The 15,316-nt window shown below is 39.8% G+C and overlaps 2 protein-coding genes across 2 annotated transcripts in view; both read right to left on the bottom strand.

Moving 5' to 3' along the window:
* LOC123394121 (ligand of Numb protein X 2-like) overlaps positions 1 to 10,018 on the bottom strand; it is a gene marked incomplete at its 5' end in the record, with an annotated part of 105,917 nt that extends 95,899 nt beyond the window's left edge. The window contains 2 exon segments of the mRNA XM_045087803.1: positions 3,111 to 3,221; positions 9,871 to 10,018. Coding sequence (XP_044943738.1) covers positions 3,111 to 3,221; positions 9,871 to 10,018 — 259 coding nt within the window.
* Positions 1 to 15,316, bottom strand: part of LOC123394119 (ral guanine nucleotide dissociation stimulator-like) — a 153,818-nt gene that overhangs the window by 132,479 nt on the left and 6,023 nt on the right. The window lies entirely within an intron of this gene.

Here is a 15,316-nt window from a genome sequence, read left to right as displayed (position 1 = left end):
AGCATATTAATTATCTCATACATATACTTTATGTGTCTATTTCTAAAATGAGACCTTCATTTCAAGATACATCTCAATTTCGGATGTTAAAATGTGAAGAAAAAAAGCATCGAAACAGCAAGTATTTTACTTCCAACCTGTCCTTTACCTTTTGCCTTTGTCCATAGGGTTTCTTTTGTTTACCTTTTTAATCTAATTACAATTTAATTTTCCTTAGTTTGTATGTTGATATTTGTCTTTCATACTTTAACATTTCTGAAATTGATATCCATGTTTTACCGATGCAAGCCTTTGACTGGACGTAAGATAAAGGAGGGATTTAATTTTTTTCCCACAGATTCAACTTTTTTATTCATTAGCGTCCTATTTTGCTCTCTCTTTGATATTCCATTTTTATTATATTTACAGAAGTCTCTATACACACAAACCTGCGTATAGAAAACTTAGGCCTGTTTTTGGCCGACCGTGGGCCCTGACTAGTCCATCTAGCTTGGCATCTGTAATACCTGTGGACTGCTGTCAAAGCTCACTCTCAGCACTCCACCTCTGTTCCTGCCATCCTGCACATTATCTTCCACATGGCTGCCAGAATGCTCTTCTTCAAACACGTATCTCATGTCCTATTATTCACATCAAACCCCTAGTGGGTCTCAACTGTCCTCCGTGTAATTACAAAACTCTTTAAGATGACATACACGGCCCTTCCCTTTATGACATCTGGAATCTGATCTTCCCATGCTGCAGCTCACCGGTTTTCCAGCAGTTCTTCAAAAGAGTAAAGATCATCCTTGTCTCTAGATCTTACTCCATGCTGCCCCCACTTAGAGACCACTGCTTCCAACCCCTCTTGATCTATCAAACCCAATACAGCAGGTCCAGGCTACTGATGCAGCTGCTAGGGAAACAGAGAAATCCTTTAGAATAAGGAACCCCTGGACACGTATAGCAGGTTAAAAGGAACTGGATGTGCTATATCAGGTCATGTGCACTTATTCTACATACTCCTTTGGTTCAACTCTGAGGCACAATGCAAGAGGAAGACAATGGGGGAAGGTGGAGTGGCATGGGGGGGGAGGGCGCGAAGGGAGATTAACTCCTTATATTTCTCTTACTCCTTTGCCTCAATCAAGTCTTTCACGTGGAGCCTATAAGCAATTACAATAAAGAGAGAACCAGTTTCCTAATTAAAATCAAAGTAGTTCAAGGGTACCAGACTGCTTCAGCTGATTAAAAAACAAGCTGCTAAAACATCTAAGATAATTCCTTCTAATTTTGATGCGGCTACAAAGAAAACTAAGTAAAAACAAGAGACAGACCCCTATGTTTAAAAATCAATTTTTGGGGTGCCTGAGTGGCTCAGTTGTTAAGCATCTGCCTTCAGCTCAGGTCATGATCCAGGGTCCTGGGATCAAGCCCTGCATCAGGCTCCTGGCTCAGCAGGAAGCCTGCTTCTCCCTCTCCCACTCCCCACTTGTATTTCCTCTCCAGCTGTCTCTTCTTCTCTGTCAAATAAAATTAAAAAAAAAAAGTAAAATAAAATAAAAATCAATTTTCATTCAAAGTTATCCTAAATTTTCTAAGTTTAAAAGGATTTTAGGATAGCCAGCTTTTAAAACAGTACGTCACCCTAGAATTGTCTACATAATAAGAACCACATCCAAATAAAAATTTCCTACACAGATATATGGACTCCTTCATCTGTTACTCATTCTAAGTTCTTCAGAGGATTCAATGCAATACGTGAAACATGCTTTCATCGGAGGCAGAAGAGGCAATGCAAGACAAAACAAAAAATCATGCACAGGGAATCGACAAAACAAAAAATCATGCACAGGGAATCAACAAAACCAAAACATCATTCAAAATGAATCTGGATTGGTAATTTTTTAACAAGAATATTCAGCATTGCAAGAGCACAGGAAGAACGGCATTTTCATACTGGCTAGTGGGTAATCAATTGGTAAACTCTTTCTAGAAAGTAATTTTACAATATTTACCAGAGTCTCCAAAACTCTCCCCTCTCTTTGAGCCAGTGATTCAGTTTCCAGGTTGTCTTTAAAAAATAATAAAAAATTATGAATGAAAATTTATAAGAAAAACAAACACATAGAGAGCATTTATTATGTGCCTGGCTCTACTGAAGTCTTATAAACTGTAATCCTTGGGCCAACAATGTCAAGTAGTTACTGCTCTTTTCCCCCACTTTACAGATAAAGAAACTAAACACAGAGGGATAAATAACTTGAACAAGGTCGCAGAGCTTATCAACAGTGGAGGGGATCTGAAGCCAGATTTCAGCTCAAGTCTATCCCCTTAAGCTACAATACCACATTGCCTCTCCCCATAAAGATGCTCAATATGTTGATACTTCCTAGAATATACGAACTGAATACAAACACTAATAATGGAAGGACGGCTGATTAATGATGTATCGATTCATAAAGCTGACTTAAGCAGCAATAAAACACTCCTAAACAATTACTGAACTGACAAATATTGGCGATATAACATATGAGAAAGAACAGGTTACAAAGCAATCCAGTTGACCTTTGAACAATGCAGGGATTAAGGGTCCTAAACACCCAGGCAGTTGAAAATCTACACATAATTTGACTCCGCAAAATCTTTACTAATAGCTTCCTGCTGACCAGAATGTTTACTGACAATATAAAGTCTATTCACACACACTTTGTATGTGATATGTACTACATACTGCATTCTTACAATAAAGTAAGATAGAGAAAAGAAAATATTAAGAAAATCGTAAGGAAAACACATTTACAGGACTCCACTTTTACTGGAAAAAATTCACATATAAGTGGACCTAACCAGTTCAAAGCATGTTGTTCAAGTATCAACTTATATACCATACATGTGTTCATGATCCCAACTTAAGAACATATATTAATACACACACTGATAGCTACATAACCGTATGCATAAACAAAACTCAGTTTTCTATGAAAATAAAATCTTAAACACATAATACACAAAAAAAATTTGTGAGATATAAAGTAAATGCATAAGTAAAAACTTTACTACTGAACATGTAACTAAAAATCTTACTGACATAGAAATTTAAGTTACTGTTAGAACAGAACATTACTTACTCTTTTTATCTGATGAGGTACGAAAATCTATACCACCAAGACCTTCATTGCCTACAGTTGAAGTAGCTGCTGTGGTTCCCAAAGTCAAGCCTAAAGCATTCTGTCCAAATCCTACAAATAAACCAAATATAATTTACAAAGTCTTTACAATGATTTTCCCTCAATGGACAAAATTCTCAAATGCTTTCAAGCTGGATCCCATTTTACTTCATAATTGGTTTAAGCAAATAACATGGAATAAGTCTAAAGCTGGGATTTAATGGTGTATGTAGTCTGGATAATAGAATTTTAACTTCTTTACGTTTTAGGTAATTTTTTAAAGTGTAGACACACAATGTCACATTAGTGTACAACAGTGACTTGAAAACTCTATACATGCTGTGTTCACCACAAGTGTCACTACCCTATCTGTCACCATACAACCTTATTACAATACCACGGATGATATCCATCCCTGTGACTGATTCCATAACTGGAAGGTTGTACCAACGCCCCGTCAGCCATTTTGCCTGTCCTCCCTACCCTTTCGGGCAACCATCAGTTCTCTGTGTTTATGGGTCTATTAATTTGTCTTTACTAAAAAGGTCAGAGTTTATCTGTTAATTCAATAAATGTGAACATACTACTTGTTTTTTTTTTAAATCCTCCTGAAAAAGCAGTTTTAGTTTGTATATTTCCAGGTGAATAGTTCTTGTCCTCTAGTCATGCTTTGTAATTGGATACTTTTTAAATTATCAAGTATTGGATGTGTTAATTAACTTGATGGGCATTTACAATGTGCACGTATATATGAAATCACTATGCTCTACACTTTAAATATCTTATACTTTTACTTCTCAATTATACCTCAGGAAAGCTGGTAACAGATAAATAAATTACATAATAAAATAATCCGGTAATGATTTATAAGATTTCAGCAAATATTATAAATCTTATAAAGCAAATAGTTTCATTATTCATGAAATCTAAAGAACTGAGAGTTAGAAGCCTTACAGTTCAAACATCAAATTTCATACTCCCAAGCTTTTTCAAGAAATATTTAATGAAAGAAATAGACTTCATTTATTTAAATCCTACCTCACTGACAAAAGGAATTGAAGGGGCTAAACTACAGTTAATCTTAAGTCATGAAGGTATGCTTGTAAATCAAGTAGCAAAATTTTAAACCACGCATTGGTAAATCATCTAAGTCCATGCATTACCAAGCTCACATAACTGGTGGTTCTTTTTGGACAGATGCTATTTACTTTAAACAGAGGAAACAGTAGAGGTACTGAATAAAAGCACGGGATATATGAAGAGTGGATTTAAATACTGACAATGTGTGAAAAATAAAATACAGCTAAATGAATGTCCATTAAAGAAAAATAAAAAAAAACAGGGGTATGTTTAGTTAGCACAACCATAAATCAAGCACTGACGTGTGTCTAGAGCCTAAGAAAAATTGTAGCAGGCCTAAAAACTCATTAGAAAGACACAAAAACAATCCTCCACCTCCCCTTTCTGTTATTTTTGTGTTTTGCTCTCATAGGACTCTTTAGGAGAGATGTTTAAACACTTATCCTACAAAGAAATGTATGTTACAGTCATCCAGTGATTCAGTTATTAGGAGATATTTTGAATACCTACAAGGTGAGACTACAGTGACAAAGACAAGTATCTGAAAGATAATGCAAACCTGAATGCTACAAATTTTTACAGATTATCTTCACCAACTCCTTTTTTCCCCTTCCACTGACCCAGACTTTCTTCACTAAATTTAGTACCTGAACGGAGGACATAAAAGAGCTGTTTAATAGAAAACACCAGGTCATACTCCTTCATCTCTCCCACACGACCAAGTATTAGACACCTACGAGGTGTTGAGTAAAACTTCTGATATTAAATAGCCATGTATTGCTGGGAATGCTATGATTTTAACATGTTTCAAAGCCAAAAAGTATGTTTTTCCTAACACATAAATTGTTAAAGAAAATTCTTGATATTATATTGCTATGTGAGATAATTATACAATGTTTTCAAATCAGAGGAAAGCTCTTCTCACTCCTACATGGTATTATATTACATGATTTATAGTATCATGTCTCCTCTATTATTCATTCATTTATATTTATATATAAATATATTTATAGTATACCTTAATATACTCAAAACATCGACAGAATCCTTAACATGAAGCTAATTTCAAAATAAGAAAGAAATGAAAAATCAATCCAAGATGGAAAATATGAAGTATTCTCTGCCAATTGAATTGATACTTTAGTATTTTGCTTGACTAGAATAAATATTTAATACTTGTGTTCTAAAACCTTTTCTTTGAAGCACGCTAATACCCTTTCCTGATGCCTGAAATGGAAAGCCATTCTTAAAACCAGGGCTTGAAAGGTCAAGTTGTTTTGCAACGAACTTAGATACCAAATGATCCAAGACTCTACAACTTACCATTTCTTGATAAATTTCTCTAGAATAGTTTATAGGCTCCTTAAACAGGCCCTTCTTTGTTTCTTTATATAGTCAGTCAATACTGAGAAGCAGAAAACTTTTCAAGTTATCTTGAATAAGGTGGATACCTACATTCACTAGCCAAAAACAAAATAAAATTCAACCACAAAACATGACTTTTCCTTTCTGCCTCACCTGCTGGAGTTGACATCAGAGCAGACGAAAGAGTAAGACCACGAGCTGAGGTAGAAGTAATAGGGAGAGCAAATGGTGTGGCAGATGCGGCAGGTTTACTGAATCCTAAACTGAAACCTGTTGTAGACGCAGATGTAGTAGCTGGCGTTCCTGATTCAAACAAACAAACAAACAAATCCTATTTTACCAGGACTGTATATGTATTACATCGGTTTCAATCAGGATCCCTAAAAGTTCGTGACCCTACTTTTGTAGCTAGAAAGATATGTGGGTAAGTATGAAAAAGGAAAATATAGAAGTTGGAGCCAAATCATGATGAATAATTAAAAGAGGATGCTATGATCTTAGGAAAAGCAAGAAAAAGTCCCATCAATGTGGTCATATTGAAATCCAGTATCAGTTCTACCCCTGGATTTACCTAAAACAGCACTTACCCTTCCTTTGCTCTATACTCAACAGAAAAATATTCCTCCCCTCCAACGCTATTTAAACCACCATTCTCTACTGTTTCCTCTTCCTGTACTTCTGTCAACTCTGGCTACTCCTTCCAGTCTGCTTTTGTCCATCTCCTTCCTCTGTTCAGTTCTTAAATGATACTGCCTACGGCTCCAGGCCTGCTCCCATACTTCCCAACTACAGAATCTCAGCTAGGGCAACACGGGCCTAAATCTACACCTGCCGGAGTCTCCACTGGTTAGCTCTACCGGGATGTCCCTTAACGTTCCACCTCTACGCCTCCCTACACAAAAACGTTTCCTAAACCCCCTGCTGTGGTCCACGCAGTTGCTCAAGCAAGAAACCATAATCACCCCTGACATCCCTTCTCTCTCCTGCATTCTACTAGCCACGAATCCTGCTGATTCTACTGCAGAAATAGCTCTGGATTACGAGCATCTTCAAAACCCTTAGCTCAGGTCATCTTCCTCTCAAGAACAATTATAACCTCTTAATTTGTTTCTGTCCCTCTAAACTTTAATCTTTTCTTGGAATTATTTCAGTTACTTTAAAAAAGAAGAAGCGAGAACACCAACAAAAAATAATACCCTGGTGATTCTCTCTGACTGAAGGCTCTTATTAGCTCTATACTATCTCTACCCTAGAGTCAAAAGGCGTGACACACAACCACCTTTCCTATCTACTTCCAATCTGCTCTTCACACACCCCCTCTCTCCCTACCATTCCCACTTCTGAAACCTAAATTCTAACCAAACACTTTTCCTACTTCCCTGAGTCCCCTTATGACTGGGCAGTTGCACGTCTCCATCAGGAATGATGTTTCCTGCCTCCCAAAATAAACTTCTACTCTTATCTTCCTCTACTTCTCTTGGTGCCTTTCATACATGTTAGAGCACTTATCAGGTCATACAAGAACATGTTACTATACCTGCCAGTCACCTTCACCTCATCACCCACTGAATGCCTTACTCATGCTCATGCTCTTGACAACATTAGTATCACCTGCACCACCAGTATCATCACCACACCAACAGCTAATACTAAATGTTCAAAGCATTATGTATACCCAAGGCCACAGAGTTAGGAAGTAGTAGCTGCTTAAAACTATTAAATGAGGAAATACATAATGACCTGCATTTTGGCTTTCCCTAAAGGCACTGAGAGAAGCAGCTTCCAGAAATTAAACTTCTGGATTGCCCTTACCACAACCAGAAATTCCTGCCAGGGTACAGTGCTCTAAAATCCTGTATGGGTTCTAAAATCTCAGAAAACAAGAGAATCCAACTGCTTGCCCCGAAGCCAATCCTGTCCAAAACTCTGGTAGTGAACAGATGGGTTACACTTTCTGCTGGTCACAGGTGAGTAGCATCCAAATGAACAAAGTCCACCAATCTTTGGTTTACTTCAAATGTTAATTAAATTAATAAATTTAACTTTGACTGAGTTTCCTCACTGTCCTTTGATTCATTCATTTCTTTTGACATTATTTTTTTTTATTTTTTTACTTTTTATAAACATATATTTTTATCCCCAGGGGTACAGGTCTGTGAATCTCCAGGTTTACACACTTCACAGCACTCACCAAAGCACATACCCTCCCCAATGTCCATAACCCCACACCCCTTCTCCCTCCTTTGACATTATTAACTGTCATCCTACTTACTCACATTCCCTTTGGTGTATCGCTACAGAGAACCATGGCGTTTTTGAGCTGAAAAGAAATACAAAAACTTTTCAGTCCTACCCTTGTTTTACAGATCACCAAAAGCTGCCAGATACTACATGACTACCTAAGATCTCACAATGATTTGGAATTACAACAGGGGGCTTAATTCTAAGACTTCTCGTCTAGAGTTTGTTGCTTTTTTTTTTTTTTCCCACTAAAAGGGTTCAAATGACTATAAAAATACAATGTAAAATAAACCTCCAGAGGAAAAAAACCATTGCTATATTTAAAGTTTTTTTCCTGAATTAAACAGTCATCATGACTTTTTTAAAAAAACTCCAGTACTGAAAGGCTGTATAATGAGTCAGTGTCTGTGATCTATTAGGTTCCTTACATGCTTCCTTCTATACCCCAGCTCTGTGAGATAATAAGAAAGAGAAGAGAAGAAAACCACAGATCTGGGATCTTTCCTCCAAAAATTCTTACCCAGAGTTAATCCTGTAGTTATACTTGTTGCTATGCCTGGGGACAAAAAGAGAAATAAAATTTAATCATCAATGGCAGATGACATTTTGGGGGGGGGGGTTATTACAAGGGCAAGACTTAGAGTCATCCTCAGGATATGATACTACAACAACCAGTATCTTCTACCATGACCGCTAATAGAAACGTTCTTCCTAGAGCACTGGTTTTCATATTACCGGCTATATATAATTATATAGGGAATAAGATTTTTAATGCAAACAAGTACTGCTTATAACAACATTAGGCAAGGAGAAAAAAAAGCTACTCTAAGCCAACACTGGCACACAAAGTCGTTTCAAGGAGCTCACTAGAGGCTCCCGCATTCCTGCAGTTCTTACATTTTCTATGTGTGGCTGTGAAAAGTGGCAATCAAAGCTGGAATGTCAATGCATAAAGTGGTAACAGAGACCAAGAGGCCTTGACGGTACAGAATAAAGAGTAAATAAAGAAATAAGCTTTTGAAGTGGCAGCATTACTGACACATATTTTTAATAACCAAATATCTTTAAGTATTAAAAAAACAGATTTTTATTATCGAAAATGTCTACCAGAAACCTTGACCTCTTGCCCTTTTCCAATCGAAACAACTCTTCTAATAATATAAAAACTTAAAACGTCTCTTAGGATGGTAAATTATAATGTTATAGCAAGAAAGGATGCTGACTGCCCCATATATGCAAATTAAAAAACGTCCCAATTGGTAAACTTAATTTATCTTCACTAAGGTGAAACACTGCATTATATACTCTCACGTAAAAATTAAATTAATTCTTTATATTTAAAGAGGTATATCTTCTTTGTGTCAAGTATACCAAAAAAGAAGTTATTTTGAAAAGAGATCTTGGGATGCCTGCGTGGCTCAATTGATTAAGCGGCTGCCTTCAGCTCAAATCATGATCCCAGGGTCCTGGGATCAAGTTCTGCAATGGGCTCCTTGCTCAGTGAGGAGCCTGCCTCTCCCTCTGCCTCCTGCTCCCCCTGCTTATTCTCGCTCTCTCTGATGAATAAATAAAATCTTTCTTTAAAAAAATCACATTTCTTCAAATTTGTTTCTCTTCTTTTTTGAAGATTTATTTATTTTTGAGAAAGAGCTTGGGGGAGGAGGAGGCAGTATGCAACAGGAGGATAGGGAAATAGAGACAGAATCTCAAGCCGACTCCCCAAGGAGCTTAAAGCCCAAAGAAGGTCACATTCTGCAAGCATGAGATCATGACCCGAGTGGAAATCAAGAGTTAGACCCTTAACCAACTGAGCCATCCAAGAACCCCTAAATGGGTGTTTTCATTTACACTAGAATAGATCATAACCGATGTAAGGCCTACCACTGGCCCTTAAGTCCACATCCCTATATATTTTTTAATCTTAATATTTACCATTTTTTAGGTCTGACAATCCCTATAAAGGGCAGAGATATAAACCAGAACCTTAAAAAGAATATCCCACAGCTACTCCCTGAAATGTGACAATCCTCCTTACCTGTATTTGTTCCTCCCAGAGTGAACCCAGTGGTAGGTTTCGTTCCAAAGAGCCCGGTTCCAAAACCACCTGAAGGAGCAGATGTCGTGGCAGGAGTTGCAGTGCTTCCAAGAGTTCCAAAATTGAGACCCACTGAAGGGTTTCTTACTTATAAAGAACACAAAATAAAGTCTACTGGAACCAGTATTTCCTAAAGAAAAATAAAAATTAACTCTTCAAGGTTAAACACTTTCCTTTTCTTTTCACATATTCAATATATTGCCATAGAATACAAAAAGAACTATCAATTTATTTTTAACCAACCCAATTCAAATAGTCTCCTGTTCTCTTTAAAAATAAGTCACATACAAAAGATTTCAGATCCCAAGGAAATCATAAACAGTATCACATATTCTCCTTTTCTAAGTTTTATTGACAGCGTATTTTAAAATGGCCACAGAGAAGTCCTATGAATGTGGATCATTTTCCTCTTGAATGACTCACGTATAGTCCATATTTCTAAATACATTTGTTCTTTCCCAACTACTAAATAAAGAAAAATAAAACATACTCAGAAAAGTTCTTTTAAGTGATCTTTGCCACCTCTCTGTTGCTTTATCACCATATTCATGGATTTAGGCAGGGACAGAGGGATACAGTTACTTTTCTTGTCACCAAAACAGCATCAAGAACTGGGGTAGGAGTGAGAAGAGGAAAAGGACTAAACATAACCTGGCAAGAGGAAAATACAAACTAAAAATTACCCTCTATCCAGATTATGTGTTCATAAGCAGAAATTCTCTTCAGAGTTTCTGAAAGCTCAAAAAGAACAGCTGGTGATAGCAAGTGATGTGAACAAAGTTCACAACTTTCAAATGTTCTTATCAAAACTCAAGGGCTCATATTTGCTAACTATAGTGGGAGAACAAATTATTAAAATGAACAAAATGTCTCAACAACCTGACACTCCAAAAAATTGTACAGGAGAGTTAAAAGAGACTATAACACATAACATAATGGGAGCTCCCATTCATCCTACATAGGTATCTTTATTCTGTCTTGCCTGCCCTTCCAAACAGACATAATCCCAAGAGAAGTCAAGGTCAGTTTTAAAAAGCTTATGTCTGGGACACTGCAATTTAAGGAGGTAGCGGTGTTATGGCTGGGTTCCAGTGCCAACTCTCCAATGTCCTGGGACTTGTGTGACATAACTTAGCCTTCTTGATCCTCTGTTTCCTCATATGCAAAATGTTAATAACTTTGTCCACTTAACAGATTTTTTGCAAAAGATTGAGAGATTATGCATGGTGAATTAACTTCACTTAATAAATGTTATAACTGCCATCATTAGGAACTTAATAAATTCTACTGTACACTTTATACATTGTATTACACCAGCCAATCACTGTGAGGGGAACAGAACTTGAAACCAGTCATCAACACTGAGTAGGGGGTCAAAAAAAGGGTCCTGGGATTGAGCCCTGCATCGGGCACTCTGCTCGGCGGGGATTCTGCTCCCTCCTCTCTCTCTCTCTGCCTGCCTCTCTGCCTACTTGTGATCTCTCTCTGTCAAATAAATAAATAAAATCTTTCAAAAAAAATGGAGCGGGCCGGGTGTCTTAGTTTATCATTGATTTTAAAATAATCTCTAGGAACATGGGAATGTGAAGTACAGAAGGTTGGCAAAACAGGGTTTAAGGTATTACCAACAAAGCACAAAACTGTGAACACTTAATCAACTGAGCTAAAAAGGTATTTTAATAAATGTTATTGGCAAATTTTGAAGACCTCAAATTAAGGAAATGGTAGTTATGCTGTCCTCCCTCCAAAATAATTCAGTGATCCCATTTGGTTTCTTCAATTAATATAGAAAGACGCACAATGAAATTTTTTTTATTTTTATTTTTTCTGAAATTATGTATTTTTAGACTAAATATTTAAAATTTCTTGACAACTTAAGATACCTGAAGACACAAGGCACTGTTTCATAATTAAATGTGAAAACATTACCGAAGAAATACATCAAAGTGGTATCTTCTTACTCAAGAAAGCAAAAGAGAATTTTCTCTACAGGAGAGAAATTTATTTAAAAGCTACCCCAAACAGGACCAAGTTTTGCCTCAACCCACTATTATCTGCCAATGGCTCATCAGAATGTGTTACTGTTGACTCCAACAGGTCAGGAATATTGTTTTAACTTCTCCAGCATGCCCTAATGTGGACTTAGAAAGTAACATTTAGGGAGCACTTACCAAGTGCCAGATATAATGTTAAGTACTTTATTCATCAGCATCTCTGTTCCAGATGTGGGAACTGAGGCTTGGAGAGTAACTTCCCTAAAATGATTTACCTAAAGAGACCAAATCGGGATGCCTGGGTGGCTCAGTGGGTTAAAGCCTCTGCCTTCAGCTCAGGTCATGATCCCAGGGTCCTGAGATAGAGTCCTGCATCGGGCTCTCTGCTCAGGAGGGAGCCTACTTCCTCCTCTCTCTCTGCCTGCCTCTCTGCCTACTTGTGATCTCTGTCTGTCAAATAAATAAATAAATAAAATCTTTTAAAAAAAACTATATTTTTGACACAGCAATTGCGATTCCATTGAACTAAGTAGGAGATGATAGGAATAGTTCTCGCCAAATCGGAGAAGGGTTACTGGTTGAAAACCTGGAAGAAAGAGCCAGTACCCTTATTTATTTCACCATCTAAAACAGAGTCCATTATATGGAACTGTGTTCAATAAATATCTGTTCCATGAATGACAAGAGCTTGCAACAGGGCGGTGGCACTGGAAGTGAAGCAAATGGAAACTAGGTAATTAAAATTAGCAGGCCTTGCTGATTACGGGTGCAGAGAGAAAAGGAGGTATTAAGGGAAATTCCCAGACTTTTTCCTTGACTGTGTAGTCTGTACCTCCCCCACTTTTCTTGGTAAATTATGTTTTTTTTATTTTTTTTCAAGATTTTATTTAGTATTTGACAGAGAGAGAGAGAGCTCTCAAGCAGGCAGAGAAGCCGGGGATATGCCCCTTGCTAAGCAGAGAGCCCCATGCGGAGCTCAACCCCAGGATCCTGGGATCATGACCTGAGCAGAAAGCAGAGGCTTAACCCACTGAGCCACCCAGGCGCCCCTGTACCTCCCCTTTTTAATATAAGGAAGATACTTTTGGCTTTTTACTCTACAATGACAACCCTCAAGCTTCAGGAGATAGATACCTTGTAACATTTTCTATGCACACTTCTTGATGTAATGAACTCCTCCCCTTTTACCTTAAAAAGTCGGAGTTCTAAAAATTAAATCTCTCACCATGAAAATGACCTTTGACTATTATTGTCTCTTTCTAAACCTCTGCTGACTGTATTTCGACATCGCCTGAAGCGGTGCTTTAGCAGGTTGCACAAAAACGATAAATATGCTACCTACAGTTTTCAGTGTAACTAAAAGACAGTGTGAGTCATTCCACCATAACACTCACGAATACTACTACGCACACTGTTCAAAATGACCACCAAGAAATGCTGCAACACGTATATTTAAAACAAAAAACCTGCAGTAAAAAAGGACAGGGATCCATGAGGTACCAAGAGGTGAGCTCGTTTAGAATACCACGAAATCATTAAAGCAGTGGAATGTCCAAAGCCGTATATCCTGCAATGAATTCTGAATTATCAGCGATAAAACTCTAATTGTCCCCCTTAAAATTTTTCTATTGTCTTTTTCTGAAACGCCAGAATGACCCACAATGTCGTTCATTCCTTCTGTGCCTCAGACTGCCGCACTGCTAGGGCTCAGCGTGAAATCCCAGGCCCTTTCACCCAGCCAGACCCCACTGGACAGGGACACTGGGTGAACCATTGTGGATTCTGGGGACTCACAACCCTATGACCACCCTCCCGACCAGGCCCCCGAACGGCAGGACTATGAGGCTGGCGCTGCGCAAGTCTGTCTTTCTCTTTCGCAGACCCACTAGAAAGGAACCCAGCGCGAAGGGAGAGGGACGGGCCCACCCACGGGATCTCACGGAGAGGACCAGGCCGGGAAGGCGCAGAAGCGCAGTTACCTAGATGTCCCCGTCCCGAAGGAGAAACCGCCGCCTGCGCCGGTCCCGCCGGGGGGCTACGGTGGTGGAGCCCAGCGTGCCGGTCCCGAAGGAGAACCCGGTGGACATGGCGGCCGGGGTTCAGCGCCGAAAGGCAGCTGCAGGGGTTCTGGACGTTCTTCTCTCCTCAAAGCCAAGGCGGGCCAGGAAGCATCGCTCTTGCCCAGCCGCAACCTGGCGGGAACTTCAAGCCCTAGAGGCTGAACAAACAAGGCCGAGGTGGGTGGGGCAACCACCCGAGAGCACGTTCCGGCTCCCGCCGCGCGCACGTAACCGGGAGCGAGCCCGCCGCGCAAGGCAACCTGGGATGGGAGCAGTGGATCACGCCGGCGCAGGGCATCCTAGGAGGGTGCGGGCTGCGGGGGGAGGGGGGAGTGGACAGAGGGAGGGGGCGGAGGGGGGGGGGGGGGGGGGGGCTGCGCGGGGGGGGGGGGGGCGGGCTGCGGGACCGGGGGGTTGTCGGGAGCGGGGTTGGAGGGGTGGGACTCCGGTGCTCTTAAAGGGTAGGCGCTTGGCGTTAAACAGCAAAACCGTTCCCTTAGTTCTGTATTTGCATACCTGTTGATATAATCTGTACTTCATGCCTGTTGAATATTATTGCTTATGTCTTTCCTTACTGGTAAAAGGATGCGTGGAATCCCAATGTGGGGGGGGGGGGGCCCTATTGAGCAGTCGAAGCCCTGTTAGAGGAACGGAGGCGCGCTCAGTCCATGGTCGGCTGCCGTCCCTTCCCGGAGGAGGAGGGGTAGCTTGTCTTTCCCTGACAGTTCGGAAATGAACCGAGAGCAATTCATTCATCCCCTCCACAGCTTTTGGAGCCCGATAAGCGCAGTCATTGCGAGTTGCCAGCCAGGAAGCTCAGAGAGCGTCCTTTGGTGGGGGGTGGCCGATCCCGTTGGTGGCGCTGAGCAAACCCCCTGGACGTCAAGCGATGTGGTCAAGTCCACGAAGTTTTTGCAGCATATCCTGCTGGGTAGGAGTCTGGGTCTCCAGGCCCATCGTGGCGATGGCTGCCTTCTGGCTTTGGGTTTTGCATTGCTCTGACGCCTCTTTGCTACCTACCAGAGGAACTGCCAGGTGGAAGGGCTAAGTACAGAAACAAACACAATATAGTGCGGAATTTAAGAGTTCCAAGAGCAACCCCTAAACACAAGAAAAATGTAGATTTAAGGAAGAGATCCCCTCTTGTAGAAGCATCAGGAGAAGCTTCATGTCTGGTGCATTTAAGGTGCTGTCATCATAATGTGGGTCTTTATTCAGAGATTGTTACATTACTCCCGCAAATGGTTTTCCTACTTGTGATTTCTTCCAGTAAAATTCATCCCATAAGCAACCACCAGGTTTGCTCTCCTAAAACACAATTTTCACCCCTGC

The sequence above is a fragment of the Mustela putorius genome, unplaced genomic scaffold (genome assembly GCF_011764305.1).
Source record: "Mustela putorius furo isolate JIRA1106 unplaced genomic scaffold, ASM1176430v1.1 tig00001501_pilon_pilon_pilon, whole genome shotgun sequence".
NCBI lineage: Eukaryota > Metazoa > Chordata > Mammalia > Carnivora > Mustelidae > Mustela > Mustela putorius.
The sequence above is the reverse complement of the archived record's forward strand: the minus strand, read 5'-3'. Positions and strand labels throughout refer to the sequence as shown.